General features: G+C 36.6%; 1 protein-coding gene across 1 annotated transcript in view; it reads right to left on the bottom strand.

The window, feature by feature from the left end:
* DNAH6 (dynein axonemal heavy chain 6) overlaps positions 1 to 24,201 on the bottom strand; it is a 274,144-nt gene that overhangs the window by 124,440 nt on the left and 125,503 nt on the right. The window contains exons 31-39 of the mRNA XM_081255033.1: positions 23,650 to 23,817; positions 21,539 to 21,687; positions 20,064 to 20,171; positions 10,782 to 11,337; positions 9,862 to 9,984; positions 4,886 to 5,068; positions 4,212 to 4,355; positions 1,716 to 1,937; positions 767 to 914 (exon numbers count right to left, since the gene is read on the bottom strand). Coding sequence (XP_081111159.1) covers positions 767 to 914; positions 1,716 to 1,937; positions 4,212 to 4,355; positions 4,886 to 5,068; positions 9,862 to 9,984; positions 10,782 to 11,337; positions 20,064 to 20,171; positions 21,539 to 21,687; positions 23,650 to 23,817 — 1,801 coding nt within the window. The remainder of the gene's footprint in view (positions 1 to 766; positions 915 to 1,715; positions 1,938 to 4,211; positions 4,356 to 4,885; positions 5,069 to 9,861; positions 9,985 to 10,781; positions 11,338 to 20,063; positions 20,172 to 21,538; positions 21,688 to 23,649; positions 23,818 to 24,201) is intronic.

The following is a 24,201-nucleotide window of genomic DNA, read 5'->3' as shown; positions in this document are numbered from 1 at the left end:
ATCCCACAAAGCTTGGCGGAAGTGCTGCCTGAAGGAAACACCAAAAAGTTCCATGCTTATTCTCTACTGAGTTCAGATAAGTCAGTGCACCAGACATAAAGAGTTTTTTTTTTAAATTTATTTTTAAATTTTTGGCTGTATTGGGTCTTTGATGCTGCACGCGGGCTTTCGCTAGTTGCTGCGAGCAGGGGCTACTCTTCGTTGCAGTGTGTGGGCTTCTCATTGTGGTGGCCTCTCCTGCTGCAGAGCATGGGCTTCAGGTGCACAGGCTTCAGTAGCTGTGGCACGCGGGCTCAGTAGTTGTTGTTCGCGGGTTCCAGAGTGCATGCTCAGCAGTCATGGCGCACGGACCTAGTTGCTCCACGGCATGTGGGATCCTCCCAGTCTCTCAAACCCGTGTCCCCTGCATTGGCAGGTGGACTCCTAACCACTGTGCCACCAGGGAAGCCCCTGTTTGTTTGTTTTAAATAAAGGGAAATCAATGCAGGTTTGAAAGCATGGCATGAATGGAGAGAGGGAGAGCCTTGGAGAGGCAGAGATTGAAGATGCTCTGAGTTGAAGGTGATGATAGAAATAAACTACCTGCTTGCTAACAGTAAGATATCTAGATCTATACCCAGGAAAGAATACCATTAACAGAATTACCTTTACAAATAAATTAAGAAAAGAAAATATCCAATTGTAATTTTATTACATGCACGGTTTATGTGACTTTTAACATTTAATAATTAATTTGTGTGAGACAAATGACAAGGATAATTCTTACCTAGAATATTTTTTCTTTTCCTTTCCAGTTTTGATTCAATGATCTCTTGTGTTCTTGCAGATGAAGTTTGAGCAGAAAAATTTAGATAAACAGGAACATAACCAGCTGATTCTTGAATTCTATTTAGCAGTCCTTTTGTAATAACAGACTTTAAAATAAAAAAATGTTAATTGATTTCACATTCAATATAAAATCTTTCAATTGTCTATATCAGTAATATTCCAGAACAATGAGTAAGAAACAGGACAGAAAATGACAGAGGTTAAAGCCAGATTGAAATATCTGACTTTCTCTTCCTGGAGATTCCATTTAATGATATTTGTCAGAGCCAAAGAAATATTCTAATCAGCTCTATCTCAGCAAAACTTTTTATTTTAGTATCATACCAAAATCTATCTAGGTTACTATCAAGTCAATTTGATAGTAAGATTCAGAAACTCAGAAATAATTTAGAGGGGAAACAGTGAGTGTCTGTTTATATGGATTCCCCCCAAACCAAGAAGACCAAACAATCAGCATTTTCCTCTATACTCCACTTTTTCTAAACACCATCGCTGTGTTGGGTAGAAGTAAACGGGCAGGAGGGGACAGACTGACCTTCATCAATAGTCCATTGGGGACACAAACTGCCTTGACAAATTCCCACCTTAACCTGTGCAGTGGCAGCCCTAGAAATTCTAAAGGACACAACATAAAAGCCCCCAAACACAGAAGATTGGTCCACAGGGTTCTCTGGTTTATATATATTATTGACACCCAGGATTTATTCAGAAAGTGGCAAACTGTGGAGTTGATATAGATTCAGCACAGTCACATTCTCCCTGAAAAAATGATCAAAATTCAAAAGAAATTCCCCTGAGAAATAAGGTATTATTTACGGAGCTTACAATTCTAAGTTCATCATGCCCTTGTTTTGGACAGGACTTCTTGTTTGATGTAGGTTTCCTACCTTGCCGACTCCCGTTACTCCGGTAAACAACACTGAATGCCTGACTGCCAGTAGTTTTTCCATTAGATACCCAAAGCGCACTGTGTCAGCTGTAGGGACAAGCATTTCAAAAAACGGAATATCTCTGCTGTACTTGAAGGTGGGTATGATTCGTTCCCAGGGATCCAGCCGTTTGGTGTCAAAGTCCATGTGAATGCTCCACAGATCACCAGAACTGGGAAGCTAGAGTATAAAATTAAACACCACTTTCAATAGGATTGACACATGGCAACAGAAATATTTACACAGAAACAAAGGCAGTCATAGAACATGGATGGATTTGGATTTTTGTTCTTTTGTGGAAAAGTAGTTGTTTAAGATCAGAGTCTAATTCTTTAAACTTAATCATGCAATACAGTACAGTAAAAATCTGATATATTGATGATATCAAAACCCCATATTAGAATTGTAAATCATTTTCAGTTCAATCCAACATTCAGGGGCTTACTCCATGCCAAATACTGTGTTTGGTGTTAGGGGAAAATGCTGAATGAGACCCAGCCTCTACCTTCAAAGACCTTGTAATCTACCTGGGGGACACAAGAACATTAGTTAATACTCATGGAGAAATAAGGGTTATAGTGGAGTTTAGTACACTCACAAAGGAGAGATGGCTCATTTCTACTTGCAGGAGAGTTGTACTGGTGGCTAGAGATTTAGGAGGGTTTCTAAGGGGTGGTGATGCTACAACTTAGACTTGAAGGACAAGCAGGAGTCAGTCTTTGCCCTTCAAGCAAGGCAAAAAAGGGATGAGATGGAGATGGGGAAGACGGAGTCAGGGTTCAGGCTCAGAAAACAGGTCTGGAAGCCATGGAAAGTGCCATGCATGTTGGGGACTATAAGAGATAAGTCTGGAAACACAGATGGGGTCAAATTATAAAAGTGTCATTTAGTAAAGAGCTTACAGCAAGAGTTCAGTGAAGAATTCTAAGAAGGTGGGTGACATGATGAGATTACATTTCAGAAAGTTCATTCTGGCAGCTGTACAGAGCAGTGGTGTTTCAAGCACACTTGACAGTGACTCAATATGACATGGTGACATGGTACATACATATATATATGTGTGTGTTCAAATATGTATAATATTCACCCCAGCTATCACTCTATTTTATATTTTATTCTATTTTTAAAAAAACTTTAGGATTTTCTACATATTCAGTTATGTTTTCTGCAAATAATGACAGTTTCATTTCCTTTCTAAAGTTTATTTAGTTTTTCCTTGCCTTATTGCACTGGCTAGGATCACCAATATAGTGTTGACTAAAAGTTGTGATAGTGGATATTTCATTTTTAAAAATTGGGTTATTAGCCCTTCAACTGATTTCATGACCAATTAGTAGATTGTAACCTGTAATTCTAAAAAACAATGGTGTATAGGTGAATTAGACAGGACTGGACCAAAAGCAAGGAAATAATAAATAGGCTATTTTCACAACCCAGAAAAGAAATGAAAAGAACCTGAGTTATTCAGAGGCAACAAGGATGAAGAGAAGAGGAAATATTTGAAAAAAATTAATTAGAAGAAAAAATTCACTCAGTTTACTCAGGTGAGTAAAGAAGGAAGAATCTATAACACTCATTGAGTTCTGGCTACTATTACATGGCTGTCTGGCCATTTACTAAGGCAAGAAACAAAAATCCAACAGCAGTTGTACAGAGTAATAGATAACAGGATATTACTATTAAAAAACTGAGGACATAGTGAAAAATCTTCTCCTGTGCTCTTCTGACATGTGCCATCATTCTTCAAGCACTTCTTCACTATCTGACAAAAGATATTCTGGGCTCATTTTGAACCTTCCCTGCCTCAGTACTGGAATCAGCTGTTTCACTGAGGTGCTTTGGTTCTTTTTCATGGAAAATAGTATTTAGAAATCAGTAACTAAGTATGCTCATTGCTATTGAGGTGTCATTCCTTCTAGTTCCTCTCAGCAGACAGAAGTAAGAAATCTATGTATGGATGGATGTATAGACCCATATATATATATTCCATGAGTACCAAAACCTATAATTCCAATCCAATAACACAAAGTGCATTCTAATCTTTCTCTTCCAGATTTGTAAGTCTCTTCTCTTAACAGTGAGAAACCTCGTTGCCATTATCTTCAATATATTGATTCATTTGCTCAATTTTAGAACATACAGAAAGTAGCTTCAGAATCGCTAAACCATAACACTGTGAAAAAATAAGTTTACTAACTAAAATTCAATGTTTTTGCTAATAGTAGGGAGTTTTTATACATTTTTATACCTTACTTTCTTCATATGGCCGGGAGAAAACTCCTAAAATTATTAATACAATAAATGTTACCTATAGTTTAAGAAAGTGAATAATTTTAGAAACGCTTTTACATGAAGAATTTATAGTAGGACCAAGGCTTTTAAAGTTTTAGTCTTGAAATTTAATTTTAATGATTCAGAGTTATTATGTTAAAATTAACTTTATTTGCCTCTTACCATGGCATCAGGATTATCATCAAATTGTGTTCTAATAAATGTATCAAAAGAATCCCAGTAGTTTTCAGTTAGATTCCCACCTAAAGACCATAAGTAACAGAACACAAAAGTCTGACACAGTACGGTGTTCAGTTTTGTTTGCTCCTGAAAGAACAAAGGGGAAGAATTTTAATATTTTATATGCTAACATAAAAAGAATCTTAAATTGCAAAGTCTAAACACTGTTTTGTTTAGAATCATGCATTTTTAAAAGGGCACATTGCATGTTTCTTATATTTCATTCAATGGTGCACAGAGTGATGTTTTATAATAGTATATATTTAAATACTCTGATGAGAAAATGAATGGCAAGGAGCATGTAGAACAAAAGCTCAAGGTTGTCTTTCAACTATTATAACTATGTTTATGCCTGCATCAAGGTATTTAAGTAAACACACACTGCGATTATGTTATACTGTAAGGAAGTTTAAACATTGAGTAGCAGAGTAAACTATAGGTTAAATTCCTTCCAAATATGAGATTGTATGAATCTATTCACAGTCATTAGTCCCCTAGAAAATTAACTTGAAAATCAAATAATCATATGATAGAAAGTTTGGAGTTGTTTATTTGCAGAGCATCTATACAATAATCACATCTTTCTAGTTTTATAGCAGTAAGAAAACCTTTCCTACCATTGTCAAATTAACTCCATCTTTCCCAAGTATCAAAGACTCCAATAAGCAACAGAGCGTAGTAACTTTGCTGATGTCCACTTGTGGGATTGCTTGGTTGCATTTCTTATTGATAAAATTTAAACCATCATCAACATAACGCTGGAAAAGATTCAATATATATTCTTGAGTTTCTTCATTCAGCTGAAAAATCAAACAAACAAATAATATTTTAGCAAGACCAGATAAAATATATAATTAAGTTAAAAAGGGTTGGTTCAAACTTGTATGTTGCAATATATCCTGTGAATTTTAGACTAAAGGGTATAAGCATCACAAGATATGAAACAAGTTAAATTTAAAAAAACCCTTCTATGACTTGGGAAGGACACATGGCGGAGATTCTGGGTCACTGATAATGTCCTACATCTTGATCTGGTAATGGATACAGAGGTGTTTATTTTATAATCATTTGTTAAACTGTCAACATATATTTCATGTAGTCATCTCTATTGATGATATCTCTCATAATTAAGAACAATGAAAAAGAAGAAGTATAAAGAGAAACATTTAAAATATCTATGTAAGGTAAAGGGCTAATTCCCAAAGATTTAAAAAAAAATGTTTCTCCCTCACCACTTTTTTTAACATTGTACTGAAAGTCTTAGCTACTGCGATAGGAGAATAAAAGGGAAAACATATATACAGATTGGGAAGAAGGAAAAAAAAATTGTCTTTGTTTACAGATGAAACAATTATCTACATAGAAAATCCCAAAGAATTGACCAAAAACTCCTGGAACTAATAAGTAGTTATAGCAAAGCTGTAGGATACAATGTAAATATACAAAAGTCAATTACTTTCCTATATACCAGCAATGAATAATTAGAATTTGAAATTGAAAGTACAACACCATTTACATTAGCACCAAAAAATAAAATACTTAGGTATATTTTTAACAAAATATTTCCAAGATCTATATGAGGAAAACGACAAGATTCTGATGAAAGAAAGTAAAGAACATCTAAGTAAATTAAGAGACAGCTCATGTGCATGCATAGAAAGACCCAATATTGTGAAGATGTTAGTTATTCCTAATGTGATCTATAGATTTGATGCAATTTGAGTCAAAATACCAGTAAGTTACTTTGTGGATATCAACAAACTGAGTCTTAAGTTTATATGGCGAGGGAAAAGACCCAGAATAGTGAACACAATATTGGAGAACAAAGTCAAAGGAATGACACTACCTGACAAGACTTACTGTAAAGCTACAGTAGTCAAGACAGTGTGATATTGGCAAAAAAAATAGACAAATAGATTAATGGAACAAGATAGAGAGCCCATAAATAGACATACAAATATAGTCAAGTGATCTTTGACAAAGGAACAAAGGCAATCCAATGGAGAAGGGACAGTGTTTCCAACAATGGTGCTAGAATTGGACATCCACATGCAAAAAAATAAAAAAACAGAGATAGAGAGAATCTAGACATTGATACTATGCCTTTCACAAAAATTAACTCAAAGTGGATCATAAACCTAAATGTAAAATGTAAAACTATAAAACTCTTAGAAGAAAACAGAGGAAAATATTTAGGTGACCTTAGGTTTGGAAGTGAGTTTTTAGATATAACACCAAAAGCACAATCCATGAAAGAAAAATTGATAAGTTGGATGATTAAAATTAAAAACGTGTGTGTTGTGAAAGATATTGTTAAGAGAATGAAAAGACAAGCCAGACTTGGAGAAAATACTTGCAAACCCATATCTGATAAATAACTTGTATCTAACATATATAAAGAACTCCCAAAACTCAATAATAAGAAAACATACAACCTGGACTTCCCTGGTGGTGCAGTGGTTAAGAACTGCCTGCCAATGCAGGGGACACGGGCTCGATCCCTGGTCTGGGAAGTTCCCACATGCTGCAGAGCAACAAAGCCCATGTGCCAGAACTACTTAGCCTGCGCTCTAGAGCCTGTGAGCCACAACTACTGAGCCTGTGTGCCACAAGTACTGAAGCCCGTGCACATACAGCCCGTGCTCTGCAACAAGAGAAGCCACTGCAATGAGAAGCCTGTGCACTGCAACAAATAGTAGTCCTTACTCGCCGCAACTAGAGAAAGCCCATGTGCAACAACGAAGACCCAACGCAGGCAAAAAATAAATAAATAAATAAATAAATAAAAATACAGCACAATGTGTAGTCATTGACATCTGTGGAAAAAAAATCATACAACCTAATAAAAAGTGGGCAAAAGATTTGGACACCTCATCATAGAAGATATATGGATGGCAAATAAACATATGAAGAGACACTCAACATATTAGAAAACTTCACAGTGAAACCACAATGAGATACAGCTACATACCTATTAGAATGGCTAAAATCTAAAATACCACACCACCACATTCTGGTGAGGATGTGGAGCAACAAGAACTCTCATTTATTGCTGGCGGGAATACAAAATGGTACAGCCATGTTTGAAGACAGACAAGCAGTTTCTTACAAAGGTAAACATAGTTTTATCATATGATCCAGAAATCACAGTCTTGGGTATTTACCCAAATGAGTTGAAATCTTATCTCTACACAAATACCTGCAAGTGAATGTTTATAGGAGCTTTATTCATAATTGCTAAAACTTGGAAACTTTGAGATGTCTTTCAGAAAGTGAGTGGATAAACTTGTTAAATCCATACAATGGAGTATTAATCCAGTGCCAAAAAATGAGCTATCAAGCCACAGAAAGACATGGAGGAATCGTAAATACATATTATTAAGTGAAAGAAGTCAATCTGAAAAAGCTACATATTGTATAATTCCAGCTATATGATGTTCTGGAAAACGTAAAACTATGGAGACAGTAAAAACAATCAGTGGTGCCAGGGGTTGAAAGAGGGTGTGGATGTGTGTATAGGTAGAGCACAGATTTTTAAGGCAGTGAAACTATTCTGTATGATATTATACATGATATTATTTATTTATCAAAACTCATAGAATTGTACAACACAAAAGGGAACCATAATGTAAACTATGGACTTTAGTTCATAAGACTGTATGGTTCATCCATACTGGTTCATCAATTTTAACAAATGTACCACACCAATGCAAAATGTTAATAACAGGGGAAACTATTTGGAGGAGGGAAATTATATGACAACTCTCTATACTTTCTGTTAAAATTTTTCTATAAACCTTAAGCTGCTCTAAATAATAAAGTCTATTAATTCAGACTATGAATTCAGAAATGTTTAACATCTTGTGGCAGCCCATGATAAAATCTCAATTCTGAGAATTACTGTCTTTAATAAGGTACTCTGTTCACTTTACTGTACACCTGAAACTAACACAACATTGTAAATCAACTATACTCCAATAAGAAATTTAAAAAAATAAGGTACTCAGAGAGTTTACCACAATATTATTAAAATGTTGTTGCCTAAGAATAAGGAAAACAATAGTTTTCTGATTCATTTTTGAAGGGGGAGATGCAGAAAGAAGATGGCTTTCTTGAAGTGGCTTTCTTGAGATGAGATGGAGCAAAACACTTAAAAAGATTGCTTGTTCCACATATATGCATTAAAATATGATATTTGTTTTTCTCTTTCTGACTTACTTCACGCTGTATGACAGACTCTAGGTCCATCCACATCTCTACAAATGACCGAATTTTGTTCCTTTTTATGGCTGAGTAATATTCCATTGTACATATGTACCACATCTTCTTTATCCATTAGATGAACCAATTTTCAGGGTAGGAATAGACACGCAGATGTAGTAAATGGACATGTGGACATGGTGAGGAAGGGGGAAATGGGATGAATTGGGAGACTAGGATTGACATATATACACTACAATGTGTAAAATAGATAGCTAGTGGGAACCTGCTGTATAGCACAGGGAGCTCAGCTTGGTGCTCTGTGGTGACCTAGATGGGTGGGATGGGGTGAGTGGGAGGGAGGTCCAAGAGGGAGGGGATATATGTATACATACAGTTGATTCATTTTGGTGTACAGAAGAAACTAACACAACATTGTAAAGCAACTCTACTCCAATTAAAAAAAAAAAAAACGAACAACATGAGTGGATAAAAGAGAGGTGATATATATAGACAATGGAATATTACTCAGCAATAAAAAAGAATGAAATCTCAGGGCTTCCCTGGTGGCGCAGTGGTTGAGAGTCTGCCTGCCGATGCAGGGGACGCGGGTTCGTGCCCCGACCTGGGAAGATCCCACATGCCGTGGAGCGGGTAGGCTCGTGAGCCATGGCCGCTGAGTCTGTGCGTCCAGAGCCTGTGCTCTGCAACGGGAGAGGCCACAACAGTGAGAGGCCCGTGTACCACAAAAAAAAAAAAAAAAAGAAATCTCAAAAAGAAAAACACATTGTTTGTTAAGGTAAAGAGAAACCCTATTTTAGAATGCAGAGGGTACAGAAGATAATATGGAACTGAGTTGTTCTGAATAATAATGTAAAAGCTTTCCTTCACTTTGGGTGGAATGGTACCTCTGAGGTTAGAATGTGTCTTGGGTAATTGACCTAAGGTTGTGTGGGAGGTAAACTGGTTTTCTCTTCTTCTTGGCTCTCAGAGGTGTTAGGGGTTCCTAAAATCTAAAAACTGTAACAATGTTTGGATTTACTGTTCTTTTCCTTCCAGGTACTTCCCTCTCATTATCTCAAGCCTCCTGCAAAGTCTTTTTTTTAATGCCCCAGGTTGTTCTACCTGTGTTTGGGGAAACTCAAGGAAGTGTTTGTATTTAAGAGAAAACAGTCTGGAGAGAAGCCAGGCAGGGTAACAAAAGGTGAGGACAGCTTTGGGAAGTATACAACCTTCCTGGAAGATCCCAAGAATTCTGGGGAGAGAGCTATGTACAATGCTGGGATTCCCTCAATCAAGCACAGTGAGGCGTTAACCAATTGCTATCTGGGCACTTGAGGGAAGGGTGAGCCCTGACAGATGGAGACAGTGGGGAGTGTCTGATTACACTTACTTTTTTAGAAACACTCTTCATCCAGGTTTTAACATAAGGCATCCACTTCAGTTCTTCAGGATCTACAAACACCATCCCACATCTACTGACTGTTGCAGGAGAGGCAACCTTTAGATCTTGCACCTAAAATTGAAAAATGTTGAACAGGAAATGGCTAACATGATACTTCCTTATTCCTCTAAATTCAATGTTAAGGAATCACACATTTAAAGTTTAAGTTAACACTGTAAGGCTTTGTGTGGAAGAGAATGGGGGAGCTATAAGTGATTAAAAATGGAGAAGAAAAGTTAAGTGAGGCATAAGGAGAAAAAAATATAGAAGGATACTGTCAAATCCTTATTGGAAGGTATAAGTATTTCTTTTCCCCTCTTTTTGTTTTTCTTATCTTTTTCATTCTTATATCCAATACCTAACGTAATACCCAGGACATAGTAGGTATTCAATTAATGTTTGATGAATGAATATAGCAGGGGTGGTATCTTCCATAATATTTTGTAGCTGTATTTGGCCCACATTCCTTTTCCAATCCCATCACCAAATATTCATACCACAGAGGGGTGATTTATTCATCTTAAAACTTAAATTTATTCATCTTAATATATATATATATATATATATATATATATATATATATATATATATATATATTACTGCCTCCAAAGGAAAAGAAACAAGTGCTTGGGAAGCTAGAATTTATTGTATTTCCTATTTATAGAGAGACAGAAACATTTGAGAGACTTTGGTTGTCAGAATGGACAATCTATTATAAAAGGACAATTTGTTAAATATTTAATATGTAAACAAAACACCATGGTAGGCCTTACAGATAGTCAATGGTACATCAGTAAGAGAAAAAAATTACTGATGGTATGCTAATCTAATGAACGATTTCACTCCACAGTAAGGAATATGCAATTTACCTCAAAAAGCATGTGGATTTGAGGTGTGAGTTTAATCCTCTCACTGTTAGCCAGGCAAAGCATCTTGTTATCATCCAGGACTGTATTCATATTTTCAATCCAAAGAGCATCTACTGGCCCATCACTGATGATCCATTTATGGTCTTCTGAAGTATCATTCACAGCTGCTCGGACACTTAATGCCATCAAGCCATCTTTCCACTCTAAGGTTATGTTATTAACTTCACCATATAATTCACCCATTGTAATTGATTTAGGATTAAGAACATATGTTTTAACTGATTGGTAAAAGGGATTGTCTACACCAAGTTTTCTCAAATTCCCTAAAGTTTCTGCTAGTATTTGGTAAACTGTGGTCTTGCCACCTCCTGTTGGCCCTACTAACATAACACCATGCCTTACTAGCATGGTTTCATAGAATTGTATCACTTTTTTAACCATACATGTCTCAGGCTGAAGATTTTGTCTCTTCATGACATCTATAATTGTTGACTGTAATATACCATAATCATGTTCTGGAATTTGGACTCCAGGAAAAAGGTCAGATATGATTCCACTGCAAAAAATAAAATAAATTAAGTTAGGAACACTGGTCACTGATATTTCCCCATGTTTGTTACAATTAATTTATTAAACATTACTATGGGTCCTATTTTTCTCATTATCTTTGCTTCTGAACACACAGTACTAGATTATCCTGTGTGTTATACCAGAATCTATCATTTCTCTGATATTGTGCATGATTTTGTTTGTTTCTTATACAGTAGACCAATGTTCTTAAGTATATTGGGAGCTTTTTGAGGTAGGAAATATTTCTTACATTTTTGTATTATACACAGTATGTGGCATAGTACCAAACGTATAGGTGACAAATTTGTTTATTTAAAAAATTATACTTATATCTCAACTTTTCCCAAAAGCACTTATGTGTACTTATAATGGTATATAAATATTCAGAAAAATAAGATGGAAATAGAAAACTAGTACTACATAAAAAAGGGAGTAAAGGATAAATGGACTGTTTCTGTAGGAAACAGTTAATATGGGATGGTGCTATGGGTAAAAAAGAAGCTAAACTCCCACCTTACACTACATAACACAAAAACATTTGAGAGGCAGTAAAAAACTTAATATAAAATGACAAGGAAAGTACAAGATAAGGGAGATCAAGATGGTGAAGTAGGAGGATGTGAGCTCATCTCCCTCTATGAGCACATCAAAAATACATCTACATGTGGAGCAACTCTCACTGAAAACAAACTGGGGACTGGCAGGAAGACTCTTCTACAGCCAAAATTGTAAAGAAAGATCCACACAGAGTCAGGTAGGAGGGGAAGAGAAAGAGCGATTAGGTTGGTACCTGTGCCTGTTGGAGGGGACACACAAGAGGCAGGGAATTACATGGGCTTGGAGGTCCTCCCTGGGGAGTGAGGGGTTTGATCCACATTGGGCACTGCAGTCCTGGGGGCTGCCACTGGGAAGACAAGTCCTCTTAGCTGGTTTGAAAGCCAGTGGGACTACCAGCAGAGCTGTAAGAAACCTAGACTCCACTTGTGAGGGGTGTACACATGGTTGTTTACTCCCAAGAACAAGGGGGTGGAAACAGAATGAAACTGCCTGGGGCTCTGGCTGGTTTCCCACAACCCCCATCTCCCACCTTGTGCCCTGGCCCATGCTGAGCACCTGCTCTAGCACTGCTAGGTCTAGTGCAGCTCCCCACTAGGGTGAAGGCTGCCATTGCCAAGGAGAGTGTGCAGTTAGGAGGAAGGAGTCAGTTTGGACACAGCACTGCATCTGAACAGGGCAAGGGAGGCTATTGCTGGAGCTTATGGAGGCAGTGGATTGTGAGTGGCCTGGAACTCTGATGTGCTGGGATCACCCTAGTACTTGCCCCAACCTGCACTTGGCATCCAGTCCGGCCCTTCTCACTCAGCACTGCTCCTCTAGAGTGAAGGTGCTGATGCTGGGAGGGGTAGATCACACACTTAGAGGGAATAGAACCAGCTCAGACCCAACCTCAGGGCATCTGCTTCAGCACCTTGGGACCTGCCTCTGCCCTTCATAGGGCAAATGTTGACCACTGAGTATAGGACAAGCCCTGGTTCACACCTGACTCTGGCTCTAGCCCCTCCATTTCCAGCTCCACTTCCCACCAGGGATTGCTGCCAGTACACCCTGGGGGGAAGATGTGACCTGTGCTTACTTCAGATCCAGCTCTCCCACCAAAGCCACTGGGCACAGTGCAGACTGCATATGGGGTCTTACAAAAGGACACCCTTAAAAGACTGGTATAGGTAACTCTTTCACCTAATTTCATATAGACAGAGAAAGTTAAGCTAAAGGAGAAGTCTGAGGACTTTGTTTCAAATGAAAGAATAAGAAAAGAAATCTAAAATAACTACTAATGAAACAGAGATAAATAGTTTATCAGATAAAGAGTTCAAAGTACTAGTGATAGGAATGCTAACTGAACTAAGGAAAAGAATAGATGAACACAGTGAGAATTATAATAAAGAACTAGAAAACCCAAATAAGGAAACAGATATCCAGGTACAGGAAGCACAGAGAGACTCAAACAAGATGAATCCAGAGACCCACACCAAGACATATCATGATTAAATGGCAAAAGTTACATATAAGGAGAGAATTCTAAAGGCAGCAAGAGGAAAACAAATAATCACATACAAGAGAATTCCCCTAAGGCTATCAGCTGATTTTTCTGCAGAAACTTGCAGGCAGAAAGGAGTGGCATGTTATATTTAAAATGTTGAAAGTGCTTAACTACTTGCTGAGTAGAGTATCCTACAACCTAAGATACTCTACCCAGCAAGATTATCATTTGGAATTGAAGGAGAGATAAAGAGCTTCTCACAAAAGCAAAAACAAAAAGAGTTCATCAATACCAAACCTACCTTAGAAGAAATGTTACAGGATCTTCTCTAAGTGGAAAAGGAAAGGCTACAACAAGAAGTAAAAATTTGTAGGGAAGGAAAAATCCTACTAAGGGCAAATATATAGTTAAGGCTGTGGATCAATCACTTAAATAAGCTAGTGCAAAGCTTAAAAGACAAATTGTAAAATCAACTATATTACTGTAAATGTGAAGGGATAAACATGAAGATATAAAATATGACATTAAAACCACAGAATGTGGGGGAGGGGAATAAAAAATGTAGATCTTTTAGAAGGCATTTGAATTTAAATGGCTATCAGTTTAAAACAGGTAGATATAGTTATAGGTCAACATATATAGACAACATGTTAACCACAAATCAAAACTTACAATAGATACACAAAAACAAGAAAGAAAGGAAAACAAGTATACCACTAAAGAAAATCACCAAAGCACAAGGGAAGAAACAAAAAGAAGAAGAAAATAACAGAGAAGAACTACAAAACAACCATAAAACAAGTAATAAAATGGCAATAAGTACATAACAATTAATAATCACTTTAAATTTCAATGGAATAAATGCTTCAATAAAAAAGGTATAGGGTGGCTGATTGGATACAAAAACAAGACCCATCTATATGCTGCTTACAAGAGACTCACTTCAGAGCTAAAGACACACACAGACTGAAAGTTAGGGGATGGAAAAAGATGTTTCATGTAAATGGAAATGACAAGAAAGCTGGGGTAGCAATACTCAGGTAAAATAGACTTTAAAATAAAGTCTATAACAAGCAATATAGAAGGACATTATTAATGATAAAAGGGTCAATAAAAGAAGAGCATGTTACACTCATTAACATATATGCACCCAATACAGGAGCACCTAAATATTCAAAGATAATGTTAACAGATATAAAGGGAGGTATTGCCAATAATATAATAATAGTAGGGGATTTTAATACCTCACTTATATCAATGGGCAGATCATCCAGACCCCCCCAAAAAATAACCAACAACAAGGACACAGTTGTCTTAAATGACACATTAGACCAGTTGGACTTATAGATATCTACAGGTCACTCATCCAAAAACAGCAGAATACACATTCTTTTCAAGTGCACATGCAATATTCTCCAAGATTGATCATGTGCTAGGTCACAAAAATAAGTCTCAACAAATTTAAGGCATTTTTTCCTGATCACAATGGTATAAAACTAGAAATCAATTACAGGAAGAAAAATGGGAAAAACACAAACTCATGGAGACTAAACAACATGCTAATAAGAAAGCAATGGGTCAATGAAGAAAGCAAAAAGGAAATCAGAAAATACCTTGAGGCAAATGAAAATTAAAAAAGTAACTTTCCAAAATCTATGGGATACAACAAAAGCAGTTCTAAAGGGGAGGTTTATAGTGATACTGGCAAGAAAAATCTCAAATAAACAACCTAACCTACCATCTAAATAAATCAGAAAAAGGAGAAGAAATGAAGCCCAAAGCCAGCAGAAGGAAGGAAGTAATAAATATCAGAGAGGAAATAAATATAATTGAAAAAACAAACAAACAATAGAAAAGATCAATGAAACCAAGAGCTGTTTCTTTCAAAAGATAAACAAAATTGATAAATCTTTAGCCAGGTTTGCTAAGGAAGAAGAGGAACCAAATAAAATAATAAAAAATGAAAGAGAGGAATATACAACTGATCTCACAGAGATACAAAAAATCATAAGAGAATGCTATGAACAATTACACTCCAATAAACTGGACAATGTAGAAGAAATGGATAAATTTCTAGAAACATATAATCTTCCAAGACAGAATCAGGATGAAATAGACAACATAAACAGACTGATCACTAGATGTGAAATTGAATATGTAATTAAAAAAAAATCTTGCTACAAAAAAAGTCCAGAACCAGATGGCTTCATGGGGGAATTCTATCAAACATACAGAAGAGCTAATAGCTATCTTTCTCATACTATTCAAAAAAGTTGAAGAGGAGGGAACAGTCACAAATTCATTCTATGAGGCTACTATTACATGATACCAAAACTAGACAAAGACACTAAAAAAAAAAGAAAATTACAAGCCAATACTTCTGATAATATACATGCAAAAATTCTCAACAATGATACATCATTTTTTGTTGTTGTTTTTTGTTTTGTTGTTTTTTTTAACATCTTTATTGGAGTATAATTGCCTTACAATGGTGTGTTAGTTTCTGCTTTATAACAATGATCAAGTTGGATTTATTCCAGGAAGGCAAGAATGGTTTGATATTTGCAATTCAATCAACGTGATACACCATATTAACAAAAATGAGGAAGAATAAAAATCACATGATCATCTCAATAGTCACAGAAAAAGCATTTGACAAAATTCAAAATCCAATCACAATAAAAACTCTCAAGAAACTGGATATAGAGGGAACATACTTCAATATACTAAAAGCCATTTATGACAAACCCACAGCTAACATCATACTCAATTGTGAAAAGCTGAAAACTTTTATTTTAAAATCACAACAAGATAAGTATGCCCACTCCTGCCACTTTTATTCAACATAGTATTGAAAGTCTTAGTCACAACAGTCAGGTAAGAAATAGAAATAAAAGGAATCCAAATTAGAAAGAAGGAAGTAAAAATGTCACCTTCTGCAGATGACATCATATTATATATAGAAAATCCTAAAGACATAACCAAAAATCTACTAGAGCTCATCAATGAATTTGGTAAATGTGCAGGATACAAAATTAATATACAGAAACACATTGCATTTCTATACACTAACAACAATCTATTGGAAAGAGAAATTAAGAAAACAATCCCATTTACAATCACATGAAAAATAATAAAATATCTAGGAATAAACCTACCAAAGGAGGTAAAAGACCTGTACTCAGAAAACTATAAGAAACTGATGAAAGAAATTGAAGAAGACACAACAGATGGAAAGATATATGGTGCTCATGGATTAGGAGAATCAACATTGTTAAAATGACCATACTACCTCAAGGCAATCTGTAGATCTGATGCAATCTCTCTCAAGATACCAATGAAGTTTTTTCACAGTAATAGAACAAATAGTTTTATGATCTGTATGGAAACACAAAAGATCCCAAATAGCCAAAATAATCTTGAGAAAGAAGAAAAGACCTGTAGGTATCACACTCCCTGACTTTAGATTATATTAAAAAAACTACAATAATCAAAACAGTATGGTACCGGCACAAAAACAAACTCAGAGATCAATGAAACAGAATAGAGAGCTCAGAAATTAACCCACACACTTATGGTCAATTAATCTATGACAAAGGAGGCAAGAATATACAATGGCAAAAGACAGTCTCTTCAATAAGTGGTGCATGGAAAACTGGACAGCTACATGTAAAACAATGAAATTAGAACATTTTCTCACACCATATAAAAAATGAACTCAAAATGGATTAAAGACATAAATGTAAGACTGGAAACCATTAAAATCCTAGAAGAAAACATAGGCAGAACACTCTGACATAAATTGTAGCAACATTTTTTTGGATTTGTCTCTAAGGCAAAGGAAACAAAACCAAAAATAAACAAATGGGACCTACTTAAATTTAAAAGTTTTTGCACAGCAAAGGAAACCATCAACAAAATGAAAAGACAATGGGAGAATATTTGCAAATGATGAGGGGTTAATATCCAAAATATATAAATAGCTCATACAACACAATATCAAACAAACCACCCAATTAAAAAATGGGCAGAATACCTGAATAGACATTTTTCCAAAGAAGACATACAGATGGCCAACTGGCACGTGATAATATGCTCAATATCACTAATCATCAGAGAAATGCCAATCTAAACCACAATGAGATATCACTTCACACCTGTCAGAATGGCAACCAACAAAAAGACCACAAACAACAAATGTTAGTGAGGATGTGGAGAAAAGGGAACAGTTCTATGCTCTTGGTGGGAAACTGGTGCAGCCAACTATGGAAAAGAGTATGGAGGGTCCTTAAAAAACTAAAAATAGAGCTACCATATTATCCAGCAATTCCACTCCTAGGTATAAATCCAAAGAAAGTGAAAACACTAATTTGAAAAGCTACTTGTACCTCAATATTCACAGAAGTATTATTTACAATAACCAAGGTATGGAAGCAACATAAGTGTCCACCAACAGATGGATGGATAAAGAAGATTTGGTATGTATATACGTTGGAATATTACTCACCATAAAAAGAATAAAATTTTGCCATTTGCAACAACATGGATAGATCTGGAGGGTATTATGCTTCGTGAAATAAGTCATACAGAGAAAGATAAATACCCTATGTTATCACTTATATATGGAATCTAAAAAATAAAACAAACTAGTGAATATAACAAAAGAAATAGACTCAAAGATATAGAGAACAAACGAGTGGTTATCAGTGGTGAGAGGGAAGGGGGAGGGGCAAGATAGGGGTAGGGGATGAAGAAGTACAAACTACTATGTATAAAACAAATAAGCTACAAGGATATATTGTTCAGCACAAGGAATATAGACAATATTTTATAATAAATTTAAATGGAGTATAATCTATAAAAATATTGAATCACTATGCTGTACACCTGAAACTAATACAATATTGTAAATCAACTATACATCGATAAAAAAAAAGAGCAAGGAAAAAAAGGTACTAGATGAAAATATAAGAGATGAACTTTACAACACTGTGTTAAGAAAGTCTACCTCAAAAAGACAAAAATTCTATAACTTTTAAAAATGTTGATAAAGTGAAAAAATAAAAACAAGCAAAAATCAAACTTCTGTGAGGCAAAAGGCTTTAAACATAAAGAGTTAATGATATACTTAGAGAATATTTCCAATTTTTATACCAGATAAAGTTTATGATTTCCCCCAAATTGCTAAGTAAAAGAGCACAATAGAATAATGCTCTAAGAATAATAAATATAAATGAGTAATGAACATAAGAAATGATGCTCAGTGGTACTAATAATTAAAGTAATGTACATAAAATAGGCTACTATTTTGGTATGTCTCCCTCCAAAACATAAAAAGGGATATGAGCATTTTCATAAAACTGTTTATATAAATGTAAAATGTCTTTGGAGGACATATTGATAGGATCTATCTAAATTTGTAACGTCCATACCCCATGATCTAGGCAATGTACTTCCTAGAATCTCACTCAGAGCAATATCATAATTGTGCAAACATAACTGTAGAGAAATTTTCATCATGTTCTGCCAAAAGTGAGTAGACACATGTTCTGGGTAACAGGGGATCTCATAGTGGATAAAGGCAAAGAGAGTCCCCAGAAAGGTCATAAATGGACATCCCAGGATGACAGATATGCACCAGGGGTAATGGGCAACCAGTGTAGATCAGGGAGGAGGATGAGGGCTCCAAGGAGCGCTCCAAATTGAAGAGAATATTTTGTATGATTGAAGGTCATTTCTGTTTTTGTTTTTAGGAAATTTATATTCTGGCAGAATTTGAAATGAATTAGTGATAGATTTATAGAAAAGTAGGTAAAAGGAATAAAAAACAGAAATTAAGATAATATATGAAGGGAAGATGAAAAGCTAGATAATTTAATAACAAGGGAAAGATAATGCAGCTTTCGGTAACATTTATACCTCTATAATAAATTATGGAAATCCTGAATATTTAGCTCCAGTTATATTGTAACATGACTACACAGAGAGGATGGGTGGAGGGCGAGAGGTGCGTGTGCATACCCTCATCTCTCTGTTAGTAAGTTAATAGATAACATCTGAAATGGAAAAGTCATGAGATGGCATAAACGTGGTACTAAAAAATATGGAGGTCGTTGTAGAGCAGAAACTAGCACACCATTGTAAAGCAATTATACTCCAATAAAGATGTTAAAAAAATATGGAGGGAAATAGGAAAGAACGAATGAATGAATTGAAAAATGATTGCCTTCGGGAAGTGGGACTTGGTGGAGGGCAGGGAACTGTTGTTTTTCATGAGAGTAACTTATAATAGCATTTTAGTTTTAAAACCACATACTTATATGACTTGGATAAACATAAAACTAAATAATAAAAGTAGAAATAGATAAAAGCAATCACATTTATGTGGGGGCCCAAATCTGCTTCTTTTGAGTCAGGAACTTCTCTTAGGTCAGGAGTTTGTAACCAAATGCTAATTTGCATAGCATGCAGCTTGGTGATCAATATTTTGAAAAAATAAATGATTGGATTGAGGCCAAAACTTTAGTATCTTTATTTAAACTAGTATTTTAAAAATTGCAATGTGTCTCTAGAAAAGATGATACCTTGTTAGAGGCAGACATATCTGAAGATAAACTATGTTTTACCTCTACACAGTAGCTATGCTTTATCTGTCACACCTAGAAACTTACCTGAATAGAACAGCATCATCTGTTAGGAATTTTGGTAAGTTAGAGTCCCGTAAAGCTCTTATCAATACCACATCTTCACTTAGGTCTGGGTTCTCTCTTTTTAAAGACCTAAATTTAAAGGAGTAATTCAGATGACATTGCAAGAACATAATATGGAACATGATTTTCCAAACCTGTGGGTTGAGGATTCTCCTTGCAGAAAGCTGTGGAGGGCACACCACTGCAGATTCCTGCTGGAAGGAGGGTACCATTTTCCCTTGCATGCCCAGTGTCCATCTCCAAGAAAGCACACGGACAAGTCAGGCACAGGCTACATAGCCTTGAGGAGAATGACAAGGACATTTTCTCAAGTTCCCCCCATCAATCCAGACTTTATCCAACCTGTATTTACAGTTCTCTGAATACATCATGATGATTCATATCCCTGGGACTCCCTTTTCTCTTATCCCAGAATGCTCTGCTTTGGTCTTTTGCTGGCTCTTATTTTTCTTTCAAAACCCAGCTCAGACATTCCCTCCTCTAGAAAGTCCCTCCATCCCCTGCCAACGAACCCAGGGCACAGTTCTATGGTTGCCCTCACACATTATATTCTAGATGACTGCTCCTTTGTCTTGCCCATGGGCCGTAGTTCTGTTCTCTGAATACAAGCATGTCTCAACTCCTTAGTATCCCTCTTCCTTTAATGGCAATCCTATAAAGAGGAGAAATACTGTATCTAGGAGGTTGAAAGAAGGAACAGAGGGTAGAAAGGCAGGGAGATTTGTGCAGAAGCCAGGGGTACAGGAGCCAGGCAGAAGGGGTCCTGTGTGGGCGGAGCTTGAGCCAGCGAGTCACGGCCTGAGAGGAAGGACTAGACAGAAGACAGATTCCCTCAGAGACTCTGGACAAGCTGGGGATGCCACAGGTGGGCATGTCAAGAGGTTATAAAGAGAGAAGCTGGGGCCTGAGAAGAGAAAAGACTCTTGCTCTACTAGGAACTAGAAAGAAGCTCAGCCTTGGACCAAACTGTAAAGAGAGAGGGGGCATCTAGGACAAAAGCTTGGACTGCGGATGGAATGATGAAACTGAAGTATGCTTTGTCAGGTGATGTGTATGACTTAATTAGTGTATCTGCATAACAAACTACGTTTTTTAAGTCTCGTCCTCCTAGCTCATGGTGGTAAAGCCTTTTGTACACTGAAACCCATTGTATGTGACGAGTTCAGGGGAAACAAAAGTTACCCAAAGCCTAGTGGAGACTCAGGTTTGGTCTGGGAGCAGCTATGTTGGTTCTCACAGTGAAGAACCTTGGGATGAAGAGAGATGCCCCATTTCACTGTGGCAGGGGTGTGTCAAGGTAAGCATGATGACAACAGCAGCAGCTAACATTTATTAATCACTTGCTATGTTGCTTTAAGTCCCATCTGTGAATTACTCATGAAATGCAAGTGATGACATGGTTGGAAACTTGACTCTTGCCCACTTTGGCTTCTTACCCAGCCATGACCAGTACAGACTTCACGGCTCTCATGCCGAAGTCATAGTGATCCTGCTGAGAGAGCTGTTCACTGCAAAGCTTATACATCTGAGTCATTTTTCTTGCTAATATTTTACTGGATTCAAATCCTTCAGAATATAGAATTACCTAGAATGGAAAAATATAATGCAGTGTCTATTATGTTATATTGATAACAACATATTAGCATAATACCAATGTATTCAAAATCTACTTTAGGTATTATATTGTATCTCTCCAAGTTGTTATACCCTTTAACAAACGTAGAGATTGGAGGGAAAAAGTTCTGTGCCACAAGGTGGAAGGTGGGATATTGTATGGGGATGTCTGAGCACTGCTTCTGCTTTCTTTCGACAGATGAAGATGTGGTCTTGGTTCGAGGAACAGCAGAGCCCACTGTGAAAATGTTCGCATCGTGGAGGCGGGATGATGCTGTGAGGCCTGAGTATAGAAGCAAGACTTGAGCTTCCCTCATCTGACAGTGTCAGTGATGCACTCCCTTTAGGCTCCCTGGGAGTCAAGGGAAGCTACCCAAAGATCTGCAGCCTCTCCCCTGCCCTAGGAGGCCACCTTGCCTCTGACAAGTTTCTGCACCCTTGGTTAAATAAACCAGTGATGATAGTGGAGGTGGGTGTGGACACTTCCTTCCATCCATAATCTACTCAAATCACTGCAGTTGGCCTTGGAATTTTGATTTGAGATAATGCAGAGATTTCGTACTGGTGTCTGTTTTTTTCATTCCTCTATCACTACCTATTAGCATAGTACTCTGTGCACTGCAGGTGATTAAGAATACTTACTGATGACAGACCCTGATGCATTTAATCTGTAACAACAATAGGAATAGCACTCAGAAGACTGGATTTTTAAATTTCTCCAATTAATTACTGAGTAATATAACAATAGGATAAAACGTGAGATGTGAACACAATGTTGGACTGAGTTCCAAACCTGGTTTTCTTCCTACCAGCTTTGGACAATGAGCAAGTCATTTGCTGTCCTGTCCAGAGAAGGGTCTGGAGTGAAGATGCCACCTACTTTAACTGCCCACGACCCCACCTTATCCACAGAGTACACTGGGGGACTCATGAGATGCTGTAGGCATTATACTAATAAAATTTGTACTTTTTCTAATGATAGGATTTGGCATGCTCTATTCTACTCTTAGGCAATTACTTTTAATTCATGTAGAGGAATATTTTAAATTAGCTGTTGTCAGGAATTTATTAGCCACAGGAGTAATATGTGCTTTCTGAGAAGCTCCGGTCGAAAAGGGGTAGCACCCCTTGCTGTGAAATACAGCACCGAGCATGAGGGGCCTTCCAGAGTCCTGTAAACATCCTATATATTGGTCTTGGTGATCACACAGGTGAATACATGTGTAAGGATTCACTCTGTTGTACCCTTATGATATGTGCCCTTTACTATATATAAATTATACCTCGGTAAAAAGTGCCAAGAAAAATACATATAAAATTTAATACACTGGGTGTTAACTAGTATGAAGAAACAAAAAAAAAGTTTAAATAGATAGATTCCTAGATAGATACAGAAGGAACAAATACAATCATAAATAATTAGCTTATTAATGATTGCTATTTTTTGACTAAGTTGATACAGACTAGAAACAAATCCCTGCCCTCCATCATTAGTGATTAGTATTGCCTTTACTTAACATCCCTTGACTCTAATAAAAAAAAATAATGCAGCAAGAGAAGTGAGAATAATACAGTCTTTTTAGAATAATCTAGACATTTTAATTCCTAGAGACAAACTGATGAACCCCAATGAACTGGTTAATTATACTTATTCATTCCAGTTTTGGGGGCTTACTATATTCCAGATACCATCCTGGGCTTTAGGGATATAGCAGTTACACACATACACACAAACACACATGCACACATACACATGCACACAGAGAACAAAACATTCTATGTGGTAACGATCATATCTACACACTTAAGGGGAAACAGTACTGTATAATCTTGGCTAGACTGCATTCATAAGGGAAATTTTCTACCACAATAATCAAATACTAAATAAAAAAAACAAGCTTAAGTTTTTGCTGCTTTATAATGTGAAGCTCACCTCTGCAATCAATGCATAATTTGGAACCATCATTGCAAAGGGTCTAAACAGGGCTTTCAAATTATCTGGCAACTCGGTTCTGCCTGCATATCCAGGATTCATTGTGATGAAGGCTGCACAAGTCATAACCAACTTTATTTCTCGCCCCTCAAATATGAATCTAGAGAGCTGTTGAAGGGAAAGAGAAAATATAAGTTAACACGTCCCCCGACATTTGTAAATTCTTTCCCATAATTACTACTCGAGTACAAAACTTGTGTAACATGCATTCAAGCAAAGACTACTGAATCCTGCTGTTGGGAATGTTTCCTTCCTGATTCTGTCCTACCCACTCCCAATCTCTTCCGGGCTACGTGCTTCCTGCCCTCTGCCTTCCTGCCCCTGCCTTGACCCAGGTGACTCTGCCTTCCTGGCCCAGACCTGTAATCTTCTAGGCCTCAACATCTTTCGCTGAGACTCCTCAATTCAACTTAGATTTAATGGCCACTAAACCTTCTCCACCACTACTTTCTGGAGTCCTTAAGAAATTCGAATCTGATCTTAGTCCTTGAG

The sequence above is a fragment of the Mesoplodon bidens genome (assembly GCF_964165515.1).
Source record: "Mesoplodon bidens genome assembly, chromosome: 14".
Taxonomy (NCBI): domain Eukaryota; kingdom Metazoa; phylum Chordata; class Mammalia; order Artiodactyla; family Ziphiidae; genus Mesoplodon; species Mesoplodon bidens.
Note: the sequence above shows the minus strand (reverse complement) of the source record. Positions and strands in the feature narration are given on the sequence as shown.